General features: G+C 45.1%; 2 protein-coding genes across 9 annotated transcripts in view; one reads left to right on the forward strand and one right to left on the reverse strand.

The window, feature by feature from the left end:
* Positions 1-12,412, forward strand: part of Vil1 (villin 1) — a 40,721-nt gene extending 28,309 nt beyond the window's left edge. The window contains exons 14-21 of the mRNA XM_050129599.1: positions 306-464; positions 1,217-1,396; positions 1,882-2,027; positions 2,551-2,695; positions 3,124-3,312; positions 5,415-5,483; positions 6,948-7,088; positions 12,121-12,412. Coding sequence (XP_049985556.1) covers positions 306-464; positions 1,217-1,396; positions 1,882-2,027; positions 2,551-2,695; positions 3,124-3,312; positions 5,415-5,483; positions 6,948-7,088; positions 12,121-12,234 — 1,143 coding nt within the window. The 3' untranslated portion in view covers positions 12,235-12,412. The remainder of the gene's footprint in view (positions 1-305; positions 465-1,216; positions 1,397-1,881; positions 2,028-2,550; positions 2,696-3,123; positions 3,313-5,414; positions 5,484-6,947; positions 7,089-12,120) is intronic.
* A 317-nt stretch (positions 12,413-12,729) lies between these two features.
* Positions 12,730-23,358, reverse strand: part of Usp37 (ubiquitin specific peptidase 37) — a 71,584-nt gene continuing 60,955 nt past the window's right edge. For 7 of the 8 annotated variants that reach the window (XM_050129592.1, XM_050129596.1, XM_050129595.1 and 4 more), the window contains 3 exons: positions 20,726-20,795; positions 19,571-19,709; positions 12,730-19,118 (listed from right to left, as the gene is read on the reverse strand). In XM_050129592.1, the coding sequence (XP_049985549.1) occupies positions 19,031-19,118; positions 19,571-19,709; positions 20,726-20,795 (297 nt within the window). In that variant the 3' untranslated portion in view covers positions 12,730-19,030. The remainder of the gene's footprint in view (positions 19,119-19,570; positions 19,710-20,725; positions 20,796-23,358) is intronic. The other variant, XM_050129594.1, reaches the window with a different exon arrangement.

Below are 23,358 nucleotides of genomic sequence, written 5' to 3' on the forward strand. Positions count from 1 at the left end.
CTCTCTCTCTCTCTCTCTCTCTCTCTCTCCTCAAAAGTCAAAAGGGCCTCTTGTTTAGTTCTAGCTGTCCTGGAACTTGCTATATAGATCATTCTGACTTTGAACTCACAGAGATCCACCTGCCTTTGCCTCCTGAGTGCTGGGATTAAAGTTGTCCATGCCCATACATGTAAACACACACACACACACACACACACACACACACACACACAGCACTCTTGATATACTTAAAACTGGGTTGGAATATAGTAAGGATAAGGTCAAACTCGGGACCCTCACTCTCCCTTCTCTTTGCTCATTCCCAGGGCAGCCAGGCCAGCCAGGATGAAATTGCAGCCTCTGCGTATCAAGCTGTCATCCTGGACCAGAAGTACAACGACGAGCCAGTACAGATCCGAGTCCCAATGGGCAAGGAGCCACCTCACCTCATGTCCATCTTCAAGGGGCGCATGGTGGTTTACCAGGTGAAGCTGCTGAACTGAGAGCGGACATCAAGGAGATGGGGAAGGGGGCGTCTGGTGGGCATGAGACTGGGACAAAGCTTGCTCCCTTGTCATGTATTCACTTGGTGACAGAAACCAGCAAGCTTTCTTTAGAACTTCTTTAGAAAACCCGCACTGTGTACAAATATTATTTCCCCTTCTCAATCTTTGATGCATGAAAAAGGGTTTTTTTCTGGGGGGGAGGGGACTATATTTGCTATTCCTGCCCAACAAAATGATCCAGGCATCTCGTGCAGCTGTTTAAGCAATAGTCTGTTTATGCTGAAGCTTGTAGACACAAAGTCCTTTGCAACTCAGGAAGTGAAGCGAGACTTGACAGAGAGCATTTGTTGGGAGGGGACGGTAGTGTGGCTCTCCTCTAAGCAGTGAACACCCAGCTCAAAGCACTGTGTAGTTAAATGCCAGCGACAGAATTGACTTCCACAAGAGGCAGAGATGTAGTAAGTGGGGAGCAAGCAAAGAATTCAAGGAGGGAAAGAATACAGAGGACTTGTAGACATTTTGGGGGGAAGCTCAAGAGCTCTATGGAGGTGGAATGAGGTCTTACCACACAGGGGCACAGTAAGGCCTGGGGCCTCCGCGGGGGGATTTATGGAAGGAGAGAAGAACACAAAGGCTGGCCCCTCGCCCTTGGCCCTCTCTGGACATCCTTTGTGCCATCATGTCACCTTCAGCCTTGCCCCTGTCTTCCTGCCTTCCCCTTACGCCCGCAGGGAGGCACTTCCCGAGAGAACAACACGGAGCCTGTGCCCTCCACAAGGCTGTTCCAGGTCCGGGGAACCAGTGCCAATAACACCAAGGCTTTTGAGGTTACAGCCCGGGCCACCTCCCTCAACTCCAATGATGTCTTCATACTCAAGACTCCATCCTGCTGCTACCTGTGGTGTGGGAAGGTGCGTGAGGGACCACAGGCCTCCTTCTCATGCCTATGACACCATGATACACAGGGGGTCCTGGGAACCCCTCAGTCACAGAGCAGATGGGGCAAAGGTGGGAGGGACCAGGTCCCACTGGCAGGTCTACTGTGGTAGGCAGAGAGTCTTCTTCATGTAGCTCTGGTCTCTCTGTGCCTCTCCGGCTCTCTGTCAGAATCAGTCTTTCTCCTCTCTTTCATGGTGGCACCCGGCTCATCTCTCTCCCTGCCTTGTCTCTTGTGCTGTGTCTCTTCCTCTGAACGAGATGTATTTCCTCATCTCCTCTGCCATTCTTTAGGCTGTTAAGGATAGAGGAAAGTAAGAACTGTCCCTCGTGGGTGTGCTTGGCATCCTGGTCCAGAGGGACCCTCTCAGACCCAGGGGCTCTGGCAGAACAGAGCAGGAGGAGGTGGGTGGCACCGAGGTTGGTCTTCCGCATGAGAACGGCCTCCCTCTTTTCCCAGGGATGTAGCGGTGATGAGCGGGAGATGGCCAAGATGGTCGCTGATACTATCTCTCGGACGGAGAAACAAGTGGTTGTGGAGGGACAGGAGCCAGCCAACTTCTGGATGGCCCTAGGCGGGAAGGCGCCCTACGCCAACACCAAGCGGTAATGTCCTGGCATCTCTCCTCCCCCCCCACCCCCCGCATGACCCCGAGCAAGGGCTCACTGAGCAATGCTTAGGGCCGGGCATGGGCCTTTCTCTAGAAAGAGGGTTTTCAAGAAGGCAGAGGTATCTGCTTGAACTTGAGGAAGCAAGTGCCAGAGCCCAGACCTTGCCCCTAGAGACTGACACAGGCTCCCAGAATGCTGTGGGAGGACAACACAAATGTTAGTTTCTAAAGAAGATCCAAAGAATACTCAAAGGCAAAAGTTCTACACTGTAGTTGAGACAGTGGGAGGATAGTAGGAAGAACTTCCTCCAGGACTGTAGATGAGCTCCTGGAAGACATGTCCAGAAAAGCAGGGGATTTGTCTCTTGAAGCACTGTTGAAAGGAGAGGGGACCTTTCGTCAGTCATAAGAAGGGCATTGGTGAGAAGCCAGCCTTTCCATGTACGAGTCCTACAACTCTCCAGTCCTTGTGTTCCTCAAGTCTCTGCGCCCCACACCAACATCTGCCCACCCTACAGGCTGCAGGAGGAAACCCAAGTCATCAACCCTCGACTCTTCGAATGCTCCAACCAGACTGGGCGCTTTGTGGCCACAGAGATCTTTGACTTCAATCAGGATGACCTGGAGGAGGACGATGTGTTCCTGTTGGATGTCTGGGACCAGGTAGGATGAGAGGTCTAAAAACTAACCTTCCCCACCTTGGTTCCCAGCACCAAAGGGCCCAAGGGGCTTTATTGTAGGGAAACATCAAGGTCTGGGGGCCCCGATTCTTTCTCCTGGAGAGGGGGAAAGAGAGGGCTGTGCCCTGATCATCCCATAACTTCTTTATTTCCCATGGAAGGAAGCAGGAACGTTGCTAAGGGTCTTGGGCTCTGGGGAAGCAGAGTGTCCCATAGCCACAGGCCATCTAAGGAGCAGCATCTGGGCAGCCTCATTTACAACACAGATGTGAAGTCAAGGCCCAAACAGGTCACTAGCTGAGTAGTGACAGGTCTTCCTCGCTGGCAGAAACGAGCCAAGGGCAGAGCCTGTGCACATGAGGAACGCCCATGTTGCTCGCCACGCACTGACTGAGGGACCATTCTCCACAGGTCTTCTTCTGGATAGGGAAACATGCCAACGAGGAAGAGAAGAAGGCCGCAGCCACCACTGTACAGGAATACCTCAAGACCCACCCAGGAAACCGAGACCCTGACACCCCCATCATTGTGGTGAAGCAAGGAAACGAGCCCCCCACCTTCACAGGCTGGTTCCTGGCTTGGGATCCCTTCAAGTGGTCTGTGAGTAGCCCAGCAAGTCCTCATGGCTCAGCATCCCCTCCCCCTCCCCCCAGGTGGCTTCATGGTGGTACAAGCCTGTGATCCCAATGTCTGGGAGGTAAAAGCTGGAGGGTCAGAAGTTTAGGACTATCCTTGGCTACCTGGAATGATGGAGGATAGCCTGAGCTAGTTGAGACCCTGTTTTACCTAAGGCTTGTAGACACAGTGGATGAGGCATGCCTGTGTTCCTAGGACTTGAAAACGGAAACAGGGGGGTTTCAAGTTCAAAACCAGTCTGAATGACATAGCAAAACAAAAACAAAAACAAAATAAAACAAAAAAGGCTGTGAGTTTAGTTTAGTTGCAGAGCACTTGCCCAGCATGGACAGAGCCCTGGCAGCATGCACACATGGGGGAGGGGCAGTGTAGTGAAGCGTTAATTAATCTTAATCAATAAAAACCCGGAGGTAGATAAGGGGGTAAAAACCTGGACGGTCAGAAAACAGAGGAGTCGCCACCCGTTGCTTTCTTCCTCTTTGTTCTTCAGCCCAAAAAAAAAAAAAAAAAAAAAAAACCTACAAAACTGAGATCCGGTGTCCACCTCCTGAATGCTAGGATGAAAGGTGTGTGCCACCACTGCCTGGTTTCTGTTAACTCGTGGCTAGCTCTGCCCTCTGATCTCCAGGCAAATTTCATTTGTCAAAACACAAACCAAATAACCCACAACAGCGAAGTTATAGTGTCCTGCTTTTATGCTATGCAAAGCTATGGAAAATTGATTAGAATGAAAAAAATTCAAGACTCAGTTCTTGACTGGGCGCAGTCGTGCTCAGGAGCAGCCACAAGCAAAGGACGTCCCTTCATAAGAACTCCTTCAGGGCTGACCCCGAGAGTCCGCAGTGCCAGCCCAGGACATGCCCGCTGCTCTAGAGGACAGACAAACTCCTCTGGCTCTAAAGTCTAAGCAAAGTGGGTTGCATATGTGCGTGCTCTAACTGGGGGACAGTGCGTCAGGCCTTCAGGGGTACCTGCTCTTCCCCTCCCCCAAGGCTTGTGGCTCTGGATGTTTTAAATTGCCAGAAGAAATTGATTTAGGGACAGAGAGCTTAATTTCCTCAAGTCTGCTGCCCCCTCCTCCCCGCCTTTTCTTTTCTCCTGACTCTTGTTGAGGGGCTGTTTCATCTTCGGGTAAACAGGTCTCCCCCGACCCCACATGTGTGTGGTATGTGTGCCTGGACGTATGAACAAATGTGTATATGTGCACGCGTGCACGTGGAGGCCCGAGGTTCATATCACGTATTGTGATCATTCTCTACTTTGCTGAGGTAGGGTTTCCTTCTGAACCCAGAGCTCATCGGTTCATCTCATCTAGCTAGTCAGCTAGTCCCTGGAGTTTGGGGTCCCCCATCTCCACTTTCTGAGAGGCTAAGAGGCTGTGGTTACATACAGAGAAGCTGTTACACTTACCCAGCTTTTTTCTATGAGCGCTGGGGATCTGCACCCCATTCCTCACGCTTGGGAGATAAACACCTTTACCCACCTAGCCATAGCCCCAACCTCAGGTTAAGCAAATCTGAAGGCAGCAGCATGGATTCCTGGCCTCACAGTCACGCCAACCCCCAACCCGACAGACGGGTCAGGTGACTTTCCCTCCTCTCGTTTGTGCTTTTCTCACTCAGCAAACACAATTCCCTGAGCGAGCTCTGATGTGTCACTCTGGGTGCTAGGTCCTGGGTCTTGTATATGGAGGAGGGTCCTAAAACAGTCTCTCCCTTCCCAGTCCTCTGTTGGGGCTCCCCTTAAGTGCCCAGGCCCCGAGTTTCCCGGAGCCCATCCCTTGTAGGCAGGACGTCAATAATGTCTGTGGCTATGTGCATATTTCCCGGACCCTCATAGGGGTCAGGGAAGCACATATTCTTCTCTAGTCTCTTGTCCAGCTGAGCAGGGACAGATGACCCACCTTGCACTGCTCTTTCCCAATGTTAGCCCCTTTGGCCTTGTTCTCTAACTAGAGATGGCCTCGCTCACCCACTCACTCACTCTGAGCCACTTCCTGCCCCTGTTTTCCACCTTTGATTCCTCTGCTGAGACGGGGTCTGATCTGTTGTTTGCTTTGCTTGCAGAATGCCAAATCCTATGACGACCTGAAGGCAGAGCTTGGAAACTCTGGGGACTGGAGCCAGATTGCTGATGTGAGTATGGGGGTGGCCTGGCCTGGAAGTGCTCATATCCACGGGAACTGGGAATGCTGAGAGACGATACCAGTGTCTTGCACCCCATCCCCATCTCCTCCCTCTTTGTGAAAGTCCTCGTCTTGTCTTTGTATAACACCCATGTCTCTCCATTTCCTAGTAAAATGGCCTGCATTTTTCTTTTTTCAAGGCAGGGTTTCTGTGTAACAGTTCTGGCTGTCCTGGAACTAGCTCTTGTAGACAGGCTGCCCTCGAACTCACAGAGATCCTCTGTCTCTGAGTGCTGGGATTAAAGGCGTGAGCCACCACTGAGACAGCATATTAAAATGCACATTTCTCCCCCTGGCCTAGTGATGCATGACTATAGTTGCAGAACTCAGGAGGCTGAGACAGGAGAATGTAGAAACACCCAGACTCAAAATAAACAAAATCATCCAGAAACAAAATTAGCGAATTTTAAGGCTCCACTCCAAAATACTTTGAGTTGGCTCTCAGGAGTAGCAAGTTTTTGCTCGTTCATGTGTATGAGATGTGTGTACATGTGCGCGTGCATGTGTGTTTACATGGGTATGGAAGTCAGAGGCCGATGCGAATGTCTTCCCCGATCGGGGGCGCTCCACTTTATTACTGAGGCAAGGTCTTCTTGCAAGCCCGAGTGCTCCAGTTCAGCTGGTATGGTAGCTGGCTTACCTCTGGGACCCCTGGTCTTTGCTTCTGCAGTGTGCTGTCACGATATGCTCCCACCCTGCCTGGCTTTCCACTCCAGTCCTCATCCTCAGCCCCAGACTCGGCATGCTTTACAGGAAAGTCTGAGGTGGTCTGGTGTACCACCTGGGGAAACGGGGACATCCGTAGGCACCATCACCCTTGGGGCACTTTTCCAGGCAGGACGATTGTGACTCTTTCAGTCTTTGTCACTTGTCAGAGGTGTGTCTAGGCTGTCACAGTCCCACAGAAGAAACTAGGCAGAGCTAGCTCTCTCACACAATCAGAACCTGAGAGCAACGTCTCAAGCCCCTGAGGGTAACCCACCTCCTCCAGTCACAGGTCGGGAACACTATGGTGATTCATTAGCCCTCTCTGGTGGACAGCGCAGTGTTTAAGAAGAAAAGCTAGGTCAAGGCTGAGTGAGTTCATAAATGACAGCTTTATAACAGATATGAGAGAAAGGGTCATAAATGTCGAGGGAAGAGTAGATGTCACACTCCAGAGGAAGCCACGGAAGGTTAGTCATTGAATAATCATCCTGTTCCAACTAGTTTAGGTCAGATGCAGGGTGCCAGGTTACTCTACTAGCTTCTGAGTCCAACCCAGGGAGATGTGTTTAACGTGTTTTACTGTGTGTGTAACAGGGGAGGGGGAGGACAAGGAGAGGTCTCCTGAAGAAGGTCCCCTAGAATGGAGAGCATCTCAGTGTGGGATGCAGCCCCGTGGCTGCTGACGTGTGTTTTTCTTGTTTCATAGGATGTCATGAACCCGAAGATGGATGTGTTCACTGCCGGCACCACCCTCAGTTCTGGGCCCCTGCCCATCTTCCCCCTGGAGCAGCTGGTGAACAAGCCCGTGGAGGAGCTCCCTGAGGGTGTGGACCCCAGCAGGAAAGAGGTGAGTGGGCCACGCCCAGCAGGAGGAGGACTGGTCCATTTCATTGGAAAACCTCATCGCCTCATGGACCCCAGACTGCCCTGTAGAGAACTGGTGCACATACCTTCATGGCAGCCTTACACCCCCTGGAACAGGGCAGAGAAGCCCAATCACCGCTCATGGTGAGAACGGGTGGTGCCAGGTGCAGCCAAGGCACACAAGCATCCTGTGTGGGCATCAGGGGCATTATGTGTCAGAGGTCACCTTCCGAAAGGTGACAGGAACCCAAGTTATGGGAGCAAAGCGAGTTTGTCCTGGAGGAGCAGCAGCAACCGTGAAGGCAAGAGGCCCAGGGAGGAAGCATGGGAGCACAGACACTGGGGAGAGAGGCAGGGGCATGCCTTTGGGGACCTATGGTGGCTGAAGCAGTGGAGGTCAGATAGTCATCTTTTAAAGTTTAAATTTGTATTTAAATTTAAATTAAATTTAAAATTGTATTTAAATACAATTTAAAATTGTATTTGTTTTGGATAGGGTCTCACTAGGTAGCCTTGGCTGAATTGGACCAAGCTGGCCTTGAACTTGCAGTGATCCTTGCGCCACTGCCTATGGCAGGCACTACTAAGTCTGCTTTTTTGTTTTTGTTCTTGTAACTAATTAATTACTTTACTTATTTATTTGAGACAGGGTTTCTCTATGTCCTGGAACTCATTATGTAGACCAGGTTAGCCTTGAACTTAGAGAGTCTGCCTCTGTCCTGTGAGCGCTGTCACCATGCCCGCACTGTTATTTGTGTGTGTGTGAGTATGCCTGTGCGCTCTTATATGGGTGTGAATGTGGGTGGAGGTGCCTGTGGAGGCTGGAGGCACTGGATCCCCTGGAGCAGAGGTGGCATGTGCTTGTGATCTCATTGCTCTACATCAAGATAGGAGGCAGAGACAGGATACTGCCTGGAAGCCCCAGGTCAGCTGGCCTGGTTACACAGCAGTGAACAATAAGACACCTGTCTACAGTAGGTGGAAGGTTAGGACTGACGCCCGAGGTTGTCCTCTGTCACATCCACTTCACAGGTGTTAGTGCCTTGCATGCACAAGGTGGTTGCCAACCACTAATGCTCACACACATACATGCACGTATGTCATACACAGAAAGCCATATTATGAGCTGGGCACGGTGGCTTATACCTAGGTGCCTGTAATTCAAGTCCTAGGAGGCTGAGGGAGGAGGGTCATCCTAAATCTGAAGCCAGCTTGGGCTGCACAATTGAAGTCCTTCCTGCCTTTTGCCTCAGGGGGCTCCTTTGTACATAATCCCCTGGTTTCTCCCTGTGAGGCTTTGGAAAGCAAGGAGACATCTATGTCCTTACTGTAGCTCTAGGAGGCTCTCACAGGAGGCAGAAGCTTAGCTGACCTCTGGTGTACAGAAAAGTTTTAAAACAGTGGGCATGGTGACACACACCTATAACCTCAGCCTTTGGGGAGGGGAGGCAGGAGGAACATTGCTAGCTTGAGCCTAGCCTGGGCTCCTTCATGAATTCAAGATCAGCTTGGGTGTGAGACTCAAATCTATATCGACCACCCCATTCTACAGTCAAGAAAACTATTATCTGGAAAACTGGGAAGATGGCTCAGTCCATAAGCACCTGCTGTTGAAACCCCAGGGCCCAAGTGCCATCCTCAGTACCCATATCAAATGCCATGCATAGGGCTGGAGAAATGGCTTAGGGCACCAGAGGACCCAGGCTTAGCTCCCAGCACCCACAAGGTGGTTGCCAACCACCCATAATTCCAGTTCCAGGGGATCTGATGCCCTCTTCTAATGTTTGCAGGCACTGCATGAATGTATGCATGCATACATGCAGGCAAAACACACGCAAGTAAATCGAAGAAAAAGAAAAGGAAGTCATGCATGGTGACTCACGCTTGTACTCCTAGTTCTGGTGAAGTGGACACCTGGAGCTTGCTGGCTAGCCAGCCTAACCCAATTAGTGAGTTCCAGGCTAGTAAGAAACTGCCTCAAAAAACAAGATGGATGGCCCCTAAGGTTGTTCTCTAAATACATAGGCAACTGCACATACATGACCTCACACACATGTGCCAAAAATAGCCTATCTTGGAACTAGCTCTTGTAGACCAGGCTGGCCTTAAACTCAAGAGAGTGCTGGGATTAAAGGCATGCACCACTACCACCCGGCTTATTATTTATTTTAAAGATTTAATATTTATGTGTATGGGTGTTTCGCTTGAATGCATGTCTGTGTACCATGTGTAGTTAGTACCTTTGGAGGCCAAAAGAGGGTGTTGGATCTCCTGGGACTGGAGTTAAAGATGGTTATAAGCTGCCATATGGGTGCTGAGAACTGAACCTGGGTCCTCTGCAAGACCAAGTGCTCTTAACCACTGAGTCCTCTCCAGTCCCTTTTTATGTATGTATGTATGTATGTATGTATGTATGTATGTATGTATGTATGTATGTATGTCTATCATCAATCTATCCATCCATCATCTATCATCCATCCATCCATCCACCTACCTACCTACCTACCTACCTACCTATCTACCTACCTACCTACCTATCTAATCATCTATTTATAGGCATAGTCTTACTATTTCCAGGCCACTTGGAAATACATTGGTCTGCTTGCCTCTGTCTCTGGAGTGCTAGAGTTAAACGCATGTGCTCCAATGCCAGATTCCCAATTTTTGGGGGTGGGGGGGTGGGTAAAGGGTCTCACTATGCAGCCTTGACTGTCTTGGAACTTGCTGTGTATAGACTAGGCAGGCCTTAAACACTTGAAGGTTGAAATTAAAAGCATGTATCAAGTTAGGCACCTTTAATCCCAGCACTCAGGAGGCAAAGGCAAGCAGATCTCTGAGTTTGAGACCAGCCTGGTGTACAGAGGGAAACTGTTTTAAAAAACCAAAAAGAGAAGAAAAGTAATAATAATGTGTGTTGTGTGCAGGCGCCTGCAGAGGCCCGCATAGGGCACAGGATGCCCTGGGGCTAGAGTTATAGGTAGCTGTGAACAGGGGTGCTGGGAACTGAATTCAGTCTTCCAAAAGAGCATCAAATACCAGAGTACTGAGCCATCTCTCCAGACCCAGTCAGCCTTAAAAAGGGGGGGGGGAGGGAGGTTGAGATTAAAGACTACGATGCCACCATCTGACCTACGGTAGGTTTTCCCCATTTGTTTATGACACTCATGCATCCTCCCATATACATTAAACCATCTCAAATCATTAAACGCTCTGCAGTTATGCTGTGTTGTGCAGGGGTAATGGCAAAGTGTGCCTACATTCCATAGTGGTTTTTTTTTTTCCCATCTGTGGTTGGCTTAATCATGCATGTAGAACTTATTACTATGAGAGCTGACTATTCAAAGCAGACTTATCGAGGAGTAATGGTTCCCTGGGGAAAGGGAGGGCTCCTGGCTTGCCCCAGGCTGTGTCTTTGCAAATGCTATAGCAGTGTGTATGTTTGATTGTTGCTTGCCCTATTCATTAGGATTACATCAAGACCTGCTTCCATAGCGTGGTTAAGAAGCCGGGAGGTGATGGTGCATGCCTTTAATCCTAGCACTCGGAAGGAAGGTGTAACTCTGTTAGATCAGGGTCAGCAAATTCCAGGACAGTCAGGGCTATTATTATATAGAGATAGCCTGTCTCAGAAAACAACAACAAAAACAAAGCACGTGAGGCCCAGGCTGGGGTAGCCTGTTGCTAGAAGGGCCTTGAGTCCCCTGATGGCACTGGAAGCTTCATCTATTCATGCACAGGCAGACACTGCTTGCTTTTGAGTCTAGATTTGGAACTACTATTTGATGAATCATGTAACTTTTTAAAACGTGTGTGTGGGTGCCACAGCACATATGTATAGTGGTCAAAGGACAACTTCAGAGTGTCATTGTCTACTTCACCAGGTGGGTTCCAGAATCAAATTAAGGTTCTGAGGCATAGCAAGCAGGCACCTTTACCCACTGAGCCACCTTGCCAGCCCCCACATATTTTTGAACTTATATATATACGTGTAAATGAGTTTATGATGTGTATGTACATGTCCAGAGGCCAGAAAGTGGTGTAGGAGCCTCTAAAGTAATGATTCTCAATCTTCCTAATGTGACCCTTTAATACAGTTCCTCATGTTGTGGTGACCCCCAACCATAAAATTGTCATTGCTACTTCCTAACTAACTTTGCTATGAATTATAATGTACATATCTGATATTTAGGATATCTGATATGTGATCCCCAAGATGAGAACCGCTCTCTAGAGCTAGTTATACAGTTGTGAATGACTATCCCATGTGGGTACTGGGAACCAAACGCCTATCCTCTTTAGAAGATCATTCTGAATTAGCCTCATGAATACTTTTCTTGTGAGACACACACCCATAAATGGCTCACGCCTTTAACCCAGCACTTGAGTACTTGGGAGGCAGAGGCAGGCAGATCTCTGACTTTGAGGCCAGCCTGGTCTACAAAGCGAGTTCCTGGACAGCTAAGGCTGATACACAGAGAAACCCTGCCTAAAAAAAAAAAAAAACAACTCCAACACACACACACTCCTAGCCAGGGTGGTGGTGAACACTTTTAATTGCACTGCTGCACTGCTCAGGAGGCAGAAGCAGTTTTACCTCTAAGAGTTCAAGGCCAGTTCATAGTAAGTTCTGGACCAGCCAAGTCTACATAATAGTGAGACCCTATTTCAAAGAGAGAAATATCTTCCATTTGGAGCTAAGAATACAGCCCTTGGTTTGAACCCAGCAGCATAAGAACTACCTGGTAGCAGGTAGTTCAGGCTCCAGCCTGATCATGAGACTATCTCAACTCCTACTTTAGAGTAGGAGTCGAGATCTGAGATCTGACTTCAAGACTAGCATGGCAGGAGCCTGGCTGACTATGCGGCCTTGTATTCATGCAGCACTTCCTCCCCCCACTTTCTGGCTCATGAGTGTTAGCTTTTGTTCCTCCTTTGTTTGATCCTGTCACATCTGTATGAGTCATCCCAGCAAACCCAGGGAAGACTCTGACCTTTGCCCTCTGGTCCTCTCCTAGGAGCACCTGTCCGTGGAAGATTTCACTAAGGCCTTGGGGATGACTCCAGCTGCCTTCTCTGCTCTACCTCGATGGAAGCAACAAAACCTCAAGAAAGAGAAAGGACTATTTTGAGAGTGACGGCTCTGGCTGTTCAGCAGTCCCTACCCTGCCTGTGAAGGCTATGTTCTGCCATTACGGGTTTTAAATCCTATGCCAGCTGAAAATGTCCAACTGTATCTGTGAGCCACAGTGTGATAGTCCTTTGTTTATAACAGTGATCTCCTTGAGAAAGATGCAACATCCCCATGGAGTCCTGTTCTAGTGTTTGCTTTCCTTAGAGGAGCAGCCAACTCCTCCGCGCTCAGCTGGACACCTACAGGGAAGCAGGAGGGGCAGGTGTCATCTCACTCCTCACACTTCAATAGGACAAAGGCAAAGCTTAGCTAAGGGCAACTCTGGGCTTGGGGATGCTGTTACCCAGAAGTCTCTGCAAAGCTTCAGACTCCTCAGATGACATCAGGAATATGGGTTTACTACAAGAAGTCCAATCAGAAGCCAACAGAAGGTGATTTCCACTTAACTGCCCCCAACAATGTGTCCCTTTAAAAGAAATAAGCCAAAATAACATAAGGTTAATAAAGGCTTTAATGTCTCTCACACACTCACCAAAGAAACAAAACAAAAAACCAAAACTATATAATTTAAAAAGGAATCAAAAACATGGAAAAATCATAAAGGATACAGAGGAACAGTTCTGCTAAAACACAGATAAAGTGCCGTTCCATACAACACCAATCATCAGAACCAGAAGTCACTCTGAACACAAAAAAGCCACCTCACAAATAATGTGGCCAAAGCTGCCAACAAACGTGGGAGTGCCTCAACCAGCAAAGTACAGGAGCCTTGCTCTGTTTCCCTCTCCCAGGCATGAAGAACTGCCACCAAGAGGCTAGGGAAGAGTGAGGAGCAAATGGGAAGAGGAAAGGAAGCTAGGGGACAATGCATACACCCATGGCAGTCTCCCTCTTGCCCACTTATTCAACATGTCTGTTCAGACAACTGCCCTTCTTTGTTCTTATATCTGGCTTGACACACTTGAATCCTGACCCAGACTCTCATCCACCTTTCTCTTAGGCTTGAGGGACTGTCTGTAACTTTTAAGTCCATTGTCACTAAAGTGTTCATTCATACGGGCACACCTACAATTAAAACCTCTAAACCTTAGATACACAGCACACGGAAAGGAAACAATTTACCAGTCATGTATGAATGAGACAGACTTCCTTACATCTAGTAACCACAGCAAAACACAAATTGAGTCTACTTTGGTGACAGAGAATAGAGTCTACTTAGGCGACAAGAGAATAATCCTGTTACAAAACTCCCATGATGACAATCAGTTACTTTGTTGAGGTTTTCAATATTGGAGCTTTTACTGTTCATCAAGGAGAGAAAAATGTGTAGTTTAATATTAGCACCCAGAGTTATCCAACCTGTAAGCACTACATCTTAAAATGTAAATACATCTACACCTGCTGTGTCTGCTACTGAGCTGTTTAGGTTAAGCCTGATCATAGAAAGTAGGCAATCAACTTGGAGTCAGAATATAAACACAACAATTCATGGATTTACTTATTCTTCCTGCTGGGCTGTAACTTATGAGCATGTGTATACACACCTATACCTGCAAAACAAGAGTCCAGCCTCCCCACATGCCTAAATGATAGTCTTGGCTACTAAAATAAACAATATCAACACCCAGCCTTTTAACTCTGTATAATACAGGGCTAAAACTGCCCCCCCCCCCAAAAAAAATCCCCAAAACTTTAGTTTATCTTCTCATCCAAAGAGTTTTGGCTAAGATCCAAAGATTGCACAGAGTACTAATTGCTATGGAATTCCAGGTCAGTCATTTAACGTAACCACACACTTGGCATTTTACATGGAAGGTTATTATGTAGACTGAAGGGAACTGATACCTCTGCTCTAGTAACTTGTCCCTTCTAGCCCAAAATGTTAACTGCTCTCAATGTAACTCGGGGATCATGGTTAAATCAATACAGTCTAGGTGAAATCGCCATTTGGAGTCAAATGGGAAAATTAAAAGAATGAAGGGAAAGGCTAACAAGGCCACAGAATGGGCAGAATGTATAATTCAAGTCCTAAGTTGTAAGTAGTAACTTATTTTCAACTAACAAGTCCTGCCCAAGAAGTGAAGGTCAAACCAACCGGGTTCTGTGCCACATGCACATAAGCCATGACAACAACTCCAATTTGGCTGCTCAGGGTATTATTTCTGTTTTCCTCCATGGTGTACTGCAGAGCTCACAGGGAACATAATCATCAACAGTTCAAAGTTCTCCAATGCAGAGACGGCAGCAGACAACGCTAAAGCTCACAATCACCACTGCACATGACATAATCAGTTACTTTTAAGCAAAACAAAAAACGAGGCTCCTGGTAGAAGTGAAACAACACAATTTAAAGTTAGTTCTTAAAACAAATATTTTTCTGTTGTAAACTACCGCATACCCTACCTGTACCCTTGTGGAACATTCACTACAAGGTGTGCAGTAGACGGTAGGAGTCAAAGCATTTATCAGTAGTCAAACAAAAGCACTGAGGCCATTACACCTCAATGATTCAGACCTTTAGAAGAGGTGATCATGTAAGAATGCACCCAGATTGCAAGAGTCTGGCTGGAGCTCTCTGAATACAATCTTCCAGAAAAGGTGATAGGTTTTAACATCCCCCGAAAATCTGACATGGTCTCATACATACCTCAGAATGCAGAGTAATCCTCCCATTAACAGTAAAATCAAGAAAAAACAGGGAAGGAAGTGAACACCAGGCTTCACTTTGCTAAAGCCTGTGCAATCCTAATGACAGTTGAGCTGACAATTCCCTCAAGCTCATTCTTTTTATGCTTTCATTAGCTGCTTAACCAGGCAGATAATGTTGGCGAAGTGATTTATGCAGTGCTTGCCTCTGCATCCCCACTTGGTTTCAACTCAGAGCACCTAAAAAGTAAGAGATGTACTGTGCACCTTTGATAGCTCCTGGAATTACCTACAGCTATTCTCCCAATTCTCACCCTACTACTTAGTTTTGCCTTTGCAACAGTGTTTAGCTTTAGTGGTCCAGTTTGCACTGTAAAAAGCAGCATGCCTCTTGCTTTTCTCTGCCTGGGAGACAAAGACACTAGCATTCTTCCCTGCCCTAAGCATCCCTGTCAAGGAGTCATAGTTGAAGCAATACTGTGGTGTAGGAGATCCTTCTGTTTATGTGTTGCTTTCATTGGCTAAATAAAAAACTTAGGTAGACAGAAATGAATGCTAGAAAGAAGGGCAGAGTGGCAGGCGCCATGATTCTCCTGCCTGAGGCGGACGCTGGTTAGAATCTTGCCAGTGAGTCACAGTCACGTGGCAATACACATTAATGGAGATGGGTTAAACTAATATGTAAGAGTTAGCCAATAAGAGGTTAAAGCTAATGGGCCAGGCAGTGTTTAAATGAATACAGTTTCTGTGTGACTATTTCAGGTGTAAGCTAGCCGGGCAGCTGGTACAAAGGCCCCCACCCTCTTTTCATGCAAGTTTGGAGCTCCAACGTGGCAAACTGACTCAACGTAAAACCTGAGAGGGCTTTAAAAGAAATTCTAGACACAAATATAGATTTTAACACAACTTTTTGCTGTTTGCTGGCTCGGTGCCACAGAAAAAATTTCCTCACTCAGAGCCACAACAGGAAAAAAAGTGGTGGTTTTAAAATACCAGCTTTCTGGGCTGTGCCGCCAATATGACCTCTGACTCTTTTGGGAGACGAAGCATTTGGATGGAGTTTGTGAATAAAGTGCTTATGCTTGGTTTGTTTGATGACAACTGGACTCGCTGGAAGGGGGGCACTGCACGCAGCTCAGAGGCACAAGTGACTCAGAGGCACAAGCAGCTCCGCCATGCTAGACTGGGCAGGGCAATCAGGCAGTACCTGTATTTGACCTAGAATGGTCGCCAGATTCTTAAAGCGCAAAGCAAAAGTGTTCCTAGACAGTAAAATTACAGATTCACAATAAGGCATATTCAGACATGAAAGACCTCTAAATGGGTCACAGTATTAAATAAATGTACGTAGACATGAGAGAAAAAAATAAAAGAGTATAGAGTCATAAAATAAATACATTAAAAAAAGGGTAGTCTTTAAAGAGACAGAGTACTAAGCCACATAAAAATAAAAAATTCAGAGTCTGGATTCTGTATATTAATGCATTTTCCTTAAATTTTTTTGACTGTAAGGAGCTAAGTTCAGAGAGACGTTTCATTGTGTGGGCTGCTAAGCTAAACCAGCATGTATATTATAAAAGCATTATGACTTCAAAATTTGGGTCTGAGGATATAACCCTTTTGAAAAGAGGTTCTTTTTGTTTTCAGAGGATGAGACACTGGATTGCTTCTAGACCAATATGGTATGATAGACCACGCCCTCCTTAAAGGTTGCCATAAATACCCTCAGAAAATTACTTCACTCAACTCCTGAGATGAACCTAGCACACAGGATATACCATAAAGGACCTGATTAACAGTGCCCCAATACAGCAGAAATAAGTTTGGAGAGAAATAACTATGTCCATATTCCCAAATATTGTTTATAAATCTTTGTTTACATTTAAAGGGGGATATGATAAAGATATAATTACCATTGGTATGGATTTTGCTTTATTGATATAAATTTAAGGTCAATCTTGTTATATATATTTCTGTTCTTAAGGTATTGTGATTGTGTAGTTCATTTAAAAATGTAATGTATAATTAGGAAATATAGGCTGTTAATGGACAATCATCAATAAGTCAAGCTTGTAGTCATATTACTAGATTTTCTAGATATATAGATATTTCAGTTAGATAGGCATTCTTCATATCTTTCAAAGATTACAGAATATGGCATTTAAGATGTTTTAATAACTTAGGGCTTTTCATGACAATGAGACATGTCTGCTCCTGGCAGCACCAAGCTACCTCAAGAGGAAGACAGGCATTGAAGAGGCTCTTTATGGAGTTGGTTAGCCATTTGGGCAAGAAAGTGCTCTTGCCTGGACTGTTGCATAAACTGGACATAAAAAACCCATAGAGAGAGGACTGCTGAACTTGCCTAAAGATAAGATGATCCTTCGGGGTTCCTGTTTCATAAAAGAGTCTGTGAGACATTCCACAGGACACAAAAGAAAGTGACTAAACTGTCCTTAAAATTTTCTGCTTCCAGGTTGGGTGGCAGCGGCGCACACCTTTAATCCCAGCACTCGGGAGGCAGAGGCAGGTGGATCTTTGTGAGTTCCAGGCCAGCCTGGTCTACAAGAGCTAGTTCCAGGACAGGCTCCAAAGCTACAGAGAAACCCTGTCTAGAAAAGCCAAAAAAAAAAAATACCGCTTCATGAAAATGTCTGCTGGATACTATGGGCCTATATGCTGAAGATGAATGCCCCAACATACAAAAGAATTGGGTGACTGTACAGGCCGCGAAATGTCTGTCGAGTTTTGGAAGTTGCTTACTTCTTGTTTATTTAGGTATTATTATATCCTCCTGGAGTCTTGAATGGAGTTGAAGAATATAGTTTTCCTTTGTTATAAGACAAAAGATATAAATATTACAACTGTAATTCTTGCTTGATACCTGTTATATGTAATTTTACTATGTTAAAGTGAAAGCCTTCTTTTGTTTAAACAGAAAAGGAGAAATGGTGTAGAAGGTTGTTCTGTTTATGTGTTGCTTTCACTGGTTAAATAGAGAAACTGCCTTGGCCTTTTGATAGGGCAGAACTTAGGTAGGTAGACTGAATGCTAGAAAGGAGGGCAGAGTGGCAGATGCCATGGTTCTCCTGCCTGAGACAGACGCTGGTTAGAATCTTGCTGGTAAGCCACAGTCATGTGGCGATACACATTAATAGAGATGGGTTAAACTAATATGTTAGAGTTAGCCAATAAGAAGTCAGAGCTAATGGGTCAGGCAGTGCTTAAATGAATAGTTTTTGTGTGATTATTTCAGGTGTAAGCTAGCTGGGCAGCCAGGACAAACAAAGCCCCTCCCCCTGCTCTCCTAGTGCAACAACACTGGTCTTCGAACCTTTTATAACTGAGGTTTTAATCCATTGGGATCATGCCTGCTCCATGGGAAAATGATACAGAAGAAAATATAAGCTTTTAGCTTTACCACCACCACAATATGGAAAGAGTATGATGAACACATTGTGTAGCGGCATCTCTGAGAGAAAACGTCAAGTGCATAATAAATAGCAAGTGTGGGACTATAACATTCCAAAGCACCAACAATCCATTTTTTTTTGGAAACTGCATGTAAACAGCATTAAGAGTCATAAAATCAAAGTAAAAATAAAACTCAAATCAGGCTACAGAAACGTCTCTTCCAGGGAGAACAAACTATTATTAGTGTAACTGGCTTTCCAGTGAACTTTACTCATAAGAAACGTCAAAGGTTGGACTTGAGTGAAGTCACTCAAAACGCAAAAGTTCAAGCCAAACGATATGTGTATCTCCACACTTCCCGCTTTCCTCCAAACGGCTGTGGCAGTCATTGTGAGCACACATACTACTCCTGGTGGCTCATCCTAGCTTTAAGGCTCCAGTCATTCCATAAATTGTGTGGCTATGTACATATATATATTTACAACATGTATTCTTAAGACAAAAGGAAGCATCACTCTTGTAGGAGAAAAAGGCTAATCAGCTATAGATGAGACCAAGGTTTCCATAAAATAGCATGGAGCGTTGCACATGATGGAATTTTGTCTTTTGGTTTGGCCCTGAGCTGTTTGTTGCTCCTGAATCAAGTAGAATTCCAAATTCTCTTCGGGCAGAGGAAAGGTGAGGTGGGTGGCAGTGAGAGAAAATTGCAGTTCATGTTGCCAGCCCTTTGCTCCTCACGAGGTCTGAAGGGTAGTTTTCCCCACTTCCATGCTAAGTGTCTGAGAGTTTTTTTCTGTCTCCAGCAACTCATCAAAGATCTCCCTTAAAATAAACAAAAAATAAACAGAATTCAATGAGAAGAGGCAAGGGGGGTGTGTGCACAGACAGGAAACGAATACTGATAAAACTTGCATCCTACTTGGCACCTAAATTTCACTAAATTAGCCGTTTACTTGTTTGAGCATCATAACCCTAGAAGCTAATTCTGAGAATGAGGAAGCGACAGCAGTTAGCTTTATAAAAATGCTGTGCAGTTCCCCTCACATGAGCAGACCTCACTGAAAACCAGAAGACCAACCCATGATAAGACAGGTTCTACCACAGAACAAAGTGCCCTAAGTGTAATTCCCAGATACTTCTGTGAGATGATAATGTGGAGTTAACAGAGGAAATATTATGGAATTATAATAAAGTGATGGAATTAATTATCTTGTTCCCAAGGAAGTCTGGGTAACTTCAGCTGGTGGTAACTACCTGGTGGGTTGGTTTCTTACTTGTGCATGTAGAAGAAGATGTAGCCGCTCCGATCTCGGTCACTCTGCACAGAGGACTCTTGGATTTTAGAGACCTCCAGATCATTGTATGTGAACCATGCCTGTTTCTTAATGTCATATACATCACTAATGTAATGACCTGAAACAGATAAAATCTGAAATTAAGTTTTCTAAAACATACATTTTTCTTGGCTACCAGAAGCTTAAGAGAAACCCTCATTATTCTCTGCCTCAGTAATATTTCTTTGTAAAATTCATCTGAAAACTATGTACAGAGAACTTTGTGTGTGTGGTACTCTGCAACAGAGCTGTATTTCAGCTCTTTGTCATTTGAGCTCTTTAGGGAGCTCGCTTAACCTTGAACTCACCTATGTAGTTTACAAAGTCTTGAGTTTTTTTCTACCATGCTGCTTCTGCCTCTCAGTGTCTGGCACATTACAGAAATGTACCAAACTGAGAGAAATAACTTTTTACTTTATTTTTTTGCATGTATAGCATGCATGTGTCTTCTTCAATCACTTCCCACTTATTTACTGTGGCTGGTCAAATCTTACTGAACCCCAAGCTTTCACTGACCTAGCTAGCTGGCTTTCCCTGGGAATCTCTATGTCTGCCTCCTTTGAGGCTGGGGTTCCAGACAGGTCACTGGATTCTTACGGAAGTGCTGGAAAAAAATTCTAGTCCTCATGCTTAGAGGGCAAGCGCTTTATCCACTGATCATTTCCCCAGGCCAAGACAACTTTTTAATAAATGTATTTGCGCAGAGGAATTTTCATCACTTATGAAAACAGTTACCCTGACTTATAAAATTCACAGACAGTGTTTATTAAAGGGAGAATTCTAAAGTTTTTGTTGTTGTTGTTTTGTAATCTTTTTCTAGCTTGAGTCTCATGTAGCCCAGACTGGCTCTGAATTCCTGATTTTTCTACCTCTACTCCATGAATGCTGGGATCACAGATGTGTACCTCACTGTCCAGTTTATGCAGTGGTGGGGATAAAACCTAGGAGGCAAGCACTTTATCAATTACATCCCTAGCTTCTTAAAAGTTTTCTTAATGAAGTCAACCTACACCTAACAAAGATAGACAAATAATAACAAAAAGGGCAAATGTTAGCTACTTTGTTAACAAATGCTGAGATCATGATGTCGTTTACCTGAGGAAGTGGTACTCCCAATGTGACTGACAACACTGATGAGCCGATAGGAATGAGGAAGATTTCCGGTCTGCAAACAAAAGTGTGTATAGCTCTTCATTTGAATAAAAGTAAAATGCTGAATTAATTAGTCAAAGGTGACAGAATCTTCAGTGCATAGGTGGCATGAGTCAGTAACAAACCTGAGTGGTCACAGTGCTTACAAGCCTCATGCATGTTTTTATGTATAAACTATCTCCAGGAACTATCCTACGGAAATAACTTAAAAGAAAGGAATAAACGTAGGACTAGAGAGATGGTTCAGCAGTCAAGAGCACTTCTTAATACTTACAGAGGAACCAACTTCAGTCCCCAGCACCTACATAGGCATCACAACTGCCTATAAAATTCTAGCTCCAGGGGATATGAAGCCCTCTTCTGGCCTTCACAAACAAAGACATGCACACCCAACACAAAAATAAGTCTTAACAAAGTATACTTTACAGTCGGGTGGTGGTGGTGCATACTTTAACACCAACATTGGGGAGGCAGAGGCAAGTGATCTCTGTGAATTCGAGGCCAGCCTGGTGTACAAGAGCTAGTTCCAGGACAAGCACCAAAGCTACACAAAGAAAACCTGTCTTGAGAAACAAAAGAAAAACAAACAAACAAATATGTAAATATAAATATATACATTCATTGTAACGTTTAATAATGATGTAAAAATATACCCAGTAAGAGTTGACTGATTAGCAGTAGAGCAACAATATATATTATTTACCTTTATAGAAAACTAGAAAAATTATATCCATTAGCAACATATTAGCTTGTTTTTCTTTCCTTTCTTTCTCTTTCTTTCTTTCTTTCTTTCTTTCTTTCTTTCTTTCTTTCTTTCTTTCTTTCTTTCTTTCAGAGAGGTTTGAAGCATGATTAATAAAAAACTCAGAGAGAAAAACTGGGATTAAACTTGAAGGTCAGAGAAAAGCAAAACTGCCTCTCACCTCTACTTCAGTGTGCAATGGCGATCCTGCCTCCAAGAATCTCAGAATGAGACTGTGAGAGCTATCTCCTCCCATTTTATAATGCTCTCTAGGGCTGGGACTTAAGGCATGCATGGCCTGGTTTCTATGGCAACTAATGTGACTACTGGGATTAAAGGTGTGTGTTATCACTGCCTGTCTTTTTTTTTTTTTTTTTCCGAGACAGGGTTTCTCTGTGGCTTTGGAGCCTGTCCTGGAACTAGCTCTGTAGACCAGGCTGGTCTCGAACTCACAGAGATCCACCTGCCTCTGCCTCCCGAGTGCGCCACCATCGCCCGGCTCACTGCCTGTCTTGTAAGGCTGACCAGTGGGGCAGTTTTACTCCCTGATTTTCATACAAGCTTTATTTATTAAAATACAAATAAAATGCTATAGCAAGGGTTTCTCTGTGTAGCAGTCCTAGCTGTCCTGGAACCAGCTCTTGTAGACCAGGCTGGCCTTGAACTCACAGAGATCCTCCTGCCTCAGCCTCCCAGTGCTGGGATTAAAGGCATGCGCCACCACTGCCCATCTTGGCTTGTTTTTCAGATCCACATGAGCACACATAATAACTACAGCCCTATAGAAACAGTTATGATCAGTTACTTACTAAACAGAATGAAAAGGAAAGCTGCTGTGTTACTGCAATAGTTATGGATAGATTTCTATATTTTAATACTACATTAAAATAGTTAATAAAAAATAAAATGTAATATTCACATACATACTTTATAATAAAATCAAACCCAAAGAAGGAATATAGCTATAATAAATAAAAAACCATTAGCATTTTGATGAAGTAGTTTACCTTAGGAAGTTTAAGTAGGAAATTAAAAATGTTGGAGAACACTTTAATCACACAGTTGCTGAACACATTATTATAATAAAAACTCAAGTTGTATGGGGAAGCATCACTGTAACCCCAGTACTCAGCAGAAGGGTCTGAATTCTAGGTTAGCTTGACTACATAGGAAGATCCTGTCTCAAAAAAACAAAGTTCCAACACTTGAGAGGGACACGTGAAAGGATCAGGTCACTCTTGGTTACAAAGCTGGTTCCTGGTCAGTCTGAGCTAAAGGAGACTTCATTTAAAAAATGAAATTTAAACAAAAAACTTGTAAATAACCTTTTTTTCTTTTGTTACTCTGTAGTGTATGCTGGCCTTGAACTCTTCTTGTCTCAGCCTTCCAAGTCCTGAGATTATAGGCATAAGCCACTATGTCCAGCTAATAGTCTTTAGCAAGCAGAATAAAAACTCTCCTTAGGTAATAACCACCGCCTAGTTAGGTTATAACATTTTAAAGCACATGTGAAGGTGGGAATGATAAAATAATACATTAATAGTTTCTAATAATAGTTGTGTGCTAAAAGAATAAAATCCCATGTAGTATTTTTTGGGGGAAAGCAATTATTTTAGAAAAGAGAAGGATGTCAGACATTGTGATGGCACACGCCTTTAATTCCAGCACTCAAGAAGCAGAGGCAGGCCGGGCATGGTGGCGCACGCCTTTAATCCCAGCACTCGGGAGGCAGAGGCAGGCGGATCTCTGTGAGTTCGAGACCAGCCTGGTCTACAGAGCTAGTGCCAGGACAGGCTCCAAAGCCACAGAGAAACCCTGTCTCGAAAAACCAAAA

The sequence above is a fragment of the Alexandromys fortis genome, unplaced genomic scaffold (assembly GCF_014885135.2).
Source record: "Alexandromys fortis isolate MF-2015 unplaced genomic scaffold, M_Fortis_MF-2015_v1.1 scaffold_319, whole genome shotgun sequence".
NCBI lineage: Eukaryota > Metazoa > Chordata > Mammalia > Rodentia > Cricetidae > Alexandromys > Alexandromys fortis.